The sequence below is a fragment of the Myotis davidii genome, unplaced genomic scaffold (genome assembly GCF_000327345.1).
Source record: "Myotis davidii unplaced genomic scaffold, ASM32734v1 scaffold299, whole genome shotgun sequence".
Taxonomy (NCBI): Eukaryota; Metazoa; Chordata; class Mammalia; order Chiroptera; family Vespertilionidae; genus Myotis; species Myotis davidii.
The window spans coordinates 800,127-803,445 of record NW_006293088.1 but is presented as its reverse complement, the minus strand read 5'-3'; the positions used below and the strand labels follow the sequence as shown (position 1 = coordinate 803,445).

Sequence of the window (3,319 nt, the reverse complement as noted above, 5' to 3'; positions counted from 1 at the left end):
AGCCTTTGATGAGCCGGCGGCAGGTCTCCATCTGCACGTCCAGGCCACGCTTCATGCTGCACATCTCCATGTATTCATGCAAGTGTCGGTTCATGTCGCTCTTGGCTGTGGCCAGCTCCAGCTGAGGGGAGCCAACGTGGGGTAAGGCGAGGCCAAGTCATCCCCACAGCAAAACTCTCAGCAATGCCCCCCACCGCCTGGGTGGTGGCGGCCTCCAGACCACCCCTGGACACCACGCCCGCAGGACCATGCCTCGGCCTCTGTTCTCTGGATACCCGTCCCCATGGCCTTGAGAAGGGCTTCTGGACGAAGGGGAATGGTTGCTTAGCAACCACAGGGCAGCCTTCCCTGACGAGCCCACCTGGTTCTACCAACTCTACCCTGCACCTCTCCGCTCGTTTCTGTGGCCTTGATTAGAAAAGTCCTCAAGTCTTCACATTTCTACTCCTCTCCTCCACCAAAGGAGACATCCCCCCGGACAGGGGCCCCTCTTTCTCCAGCATGGCAACAGCAGTGACCTCACTGGCAGACATGGCCATGTGCAGGCTCTCAGGCACAGAGGGCGGGGCTCCAAGGCTGTGTGCAGGCTGGGGGCCTTGGCCAAGTCACTGGTCTCTGTTAGCCTCACGTCCTCCTCTGTAACACAGGATGCCCAGTACCTACTGCATAGGGTACCTGGGTACCTGCAGGTCCATACGAGGGTGTGCGGAGACTAGGACCGGTGTCCTTGTCATGGGCTCACTCGGTGCCTAGTGTCCCTTGATGTCACTCAAATGTCAGCTCTCATTATTTTGGGACCACCATCTCAGTTGAATAGCTTAAATAAAACCTCCCTGGGGCAGACAGAGATCACTACTCCCATTTCACAGGTTAGGAAACTGAGGCCCTACGAGGGGTATGGCTTTCCCAGCACCAAGCAGGGAACCGGTAGGCCTCCTGACTCCAGAGCCTGTGGCCACCCCAGGCTACCAGCCCCTGCCTAGGTAGCAACTTAGTCACCAGGGGTCTCGACGCGGAGGCTCACAGGCTGAGCCCTCACCTCGATCTGGCCTATCGTTTCCTGGTACTCCTTGTCTCTCGTCTTGAAGAAGGATTCTGTCTCATGGATCAAGTTGCCCAAGTTTTCCTCTTGCTGGGGAAACAGATCAAAGGGGAGTGTTTAGCTGGGGGGGTGGAGAGAGGTGGGGAGCTACAGGGAAAGGATGGGGAGGAGGGATCATTGAAAGGAGGTGCCCCTGGTCCCCATCTCCCAGCCCCTGGGAAGCCTGGCCCCACTCACCTCGCCCTGCAGGTCGATACTTGGGTTGCAGTTGGTGAAGTCCTCCCAGAGCAGCAGTGTGTCTTCATTCTCCTCCCACGTCAGGCTGTCGCAGTCATCGTCGAAGTCAAAGGTCTCCCGCCTGGGGGGGGACAAGGAGGGCGGGACTGAGCGGGAGCCAGGCTCCAGGGCCAGGACGGGGGCGGGGGAGACAGGGTGCTGCCCCAGTGGGTGTGTTCCTAAGGAGACAGAGGTAGTGGCAAAGGGGACTCCCACGCGCCTTACCCACGGAGTTGAACTCTTTTAAAATGCAGAATGTTTTCACATGCTCTTTCCACACTTTAAAATGTATGTTTTTAAGAGCCCAGGCTTCATCATCAATGGAGACTCAAGGCAATTTCCGCCCAAGTCCCATCTTGTACGTTTTTCATTCAATAGCTCGTTTCTTGAACCTCTCCTTTGCATGAGGAGATTCACATAATGTCGGCAACTCGGAATGATTGATGCTATTGCTCCCATTTTACAGATGAGGAAATTGCAGCTCAGAAAGCAAAACTGACTTGTCCAAAGTCACATGCCAGCCGGTAGCAGAAACAGGCTGAAGCCAGATCTTTCTGTTTCCTACAGCGCTTTCCTTCCCACGAAAACAGCACCACTCACTCACAATGTGCTGTCACAGACTGGCCTCTGAGCACTTAGTAAAATGCAATTTGTTCTATCCTCGCACCCATCCCAGGAGACAAGCTTGATTATTATTCCCACTTTACAGGTGAGGAAACGGGCTCAGAGGGATCAGGTAGGCTTCCAGAACCACGCGTGCTGAAAGTCACATTTGAATTCACCACCTGGGTGACATCAGGGCTCCCCTATTCACTAGGGCTGGAAGGAGGGGGCCGGACCAAACGGGATTGCCTGGGACTGAGGGGTTTCTGGAGATGCACGGTTACCCCAACTGGAGGGGACCTTAAGGACCACTCAGCCCAATACACCCACTAAGCACGTGAGAACGCTGATGTCAACAGGGGCCACATCACTGGACCGGGTGAATTAGCCAAGAAGGAAGTGGGTTCCAAGTCTCCGGACTCCCACCCCAGGGCTCTCCCCACTGCTACACTCCCTCCCTCAACTCCGTCCTGGATTCGCCCAACCTTCCAAAAATGGTCCAGGCTGGGGCCACTGGGCAGGGCTCAAGAAGAAAGAATTTCTGATAAAAAGCTGCCCAGAGCAGCCCCTGGAGCCAGGCTCATCTTCAAAATGCAGTTCCAGTCAGAGCCTATAGGGGGCTCTGTGAGTCCAGGGAGCAGAGCTGGGGGAGGAGCCACTGGCTGGACTGCAGGGGGAGGAGCCACCGGCTGGACTAGCTTCAGACAAGCCCCTGGGGTCCGCTATCAGTGCATCACATTCTCAATGGCTGACTTCATTTCCTTCCCAGGGCCTGGGATCTGAAGGAAACCCCAGCTGAGGAATAGGAAACCATCAAGGACCGGAAGAGGGACCAGAGAAAGGGCTGGGAGGAGGCCCCCCCCCCACCTTCCCTGCAGACCTGGAAGGCGGGGCTGAGGAGGAGGGCCGGCCACCACCCAGAGAAAGTAGCCAATTCCTCCCCCTCTCCTTGGTCTGAAGCCCAAGCAACAGATTTTGATCAAAACAAAACAGCCCAGACACGAGTGCATTATTCAGAGACTTCAGTGGAACTGGCCCGGGGCAGTCTCTGGCTTGGATCTCAGCAAGCGGAGATGGGGGGCGGGGGCTAGGGCTCCACCTAGGGTGGGGTCAGTGTGGCCTTGGGTGATTGGAGGGTTGTTTTTTTAAAAAAAACTTAGGACTGAGGGGTTTCTGGAGATGCCATATCAATCTAATTTTGTGCACACAGGAGCCTGGCCCAGGGCGCCCCTGGACCAGCTCCTGGGACTGTCCCTCTCAGGCAGCCTACTGCTTCCCTGGTGACTTTATGAAAATGAGGGCAATGATTTCTCCAGAGAAGCCCTTTAATTCAACCAAATGAACCCAGTCTGGGTCAGGGTGTGGGAGTGGGGGGCTTACAATCCTGCTAGGCTCAGG

General features: G+C 56.1%; 1 protein-coding gene across 1 annotated transcript in view; it reads right to left on the bottom strand.

Annotated features, from left to right (window-relative positions):
• IFFO2 (intermediate filament family orphan 2) overlaps positions 1–3,319 on the bottom strand; it is a gene marked incomplete at its 5' end in the record, with an annotated part of 55,222 nt that overhangs the window by 5,222 nt on the left and 46,681 nt on the right. Inside the window, 3 exon segments of the mRNA XM_015565925.1 lie at positions 1–121; positions 1,040–1,132; positions 1,280–1,400. Coding sequence (XP_015421411.1) covers positions 1–121; positions 1,040–1,132; positions 1,280–1,400 — 335 coding nt within the window.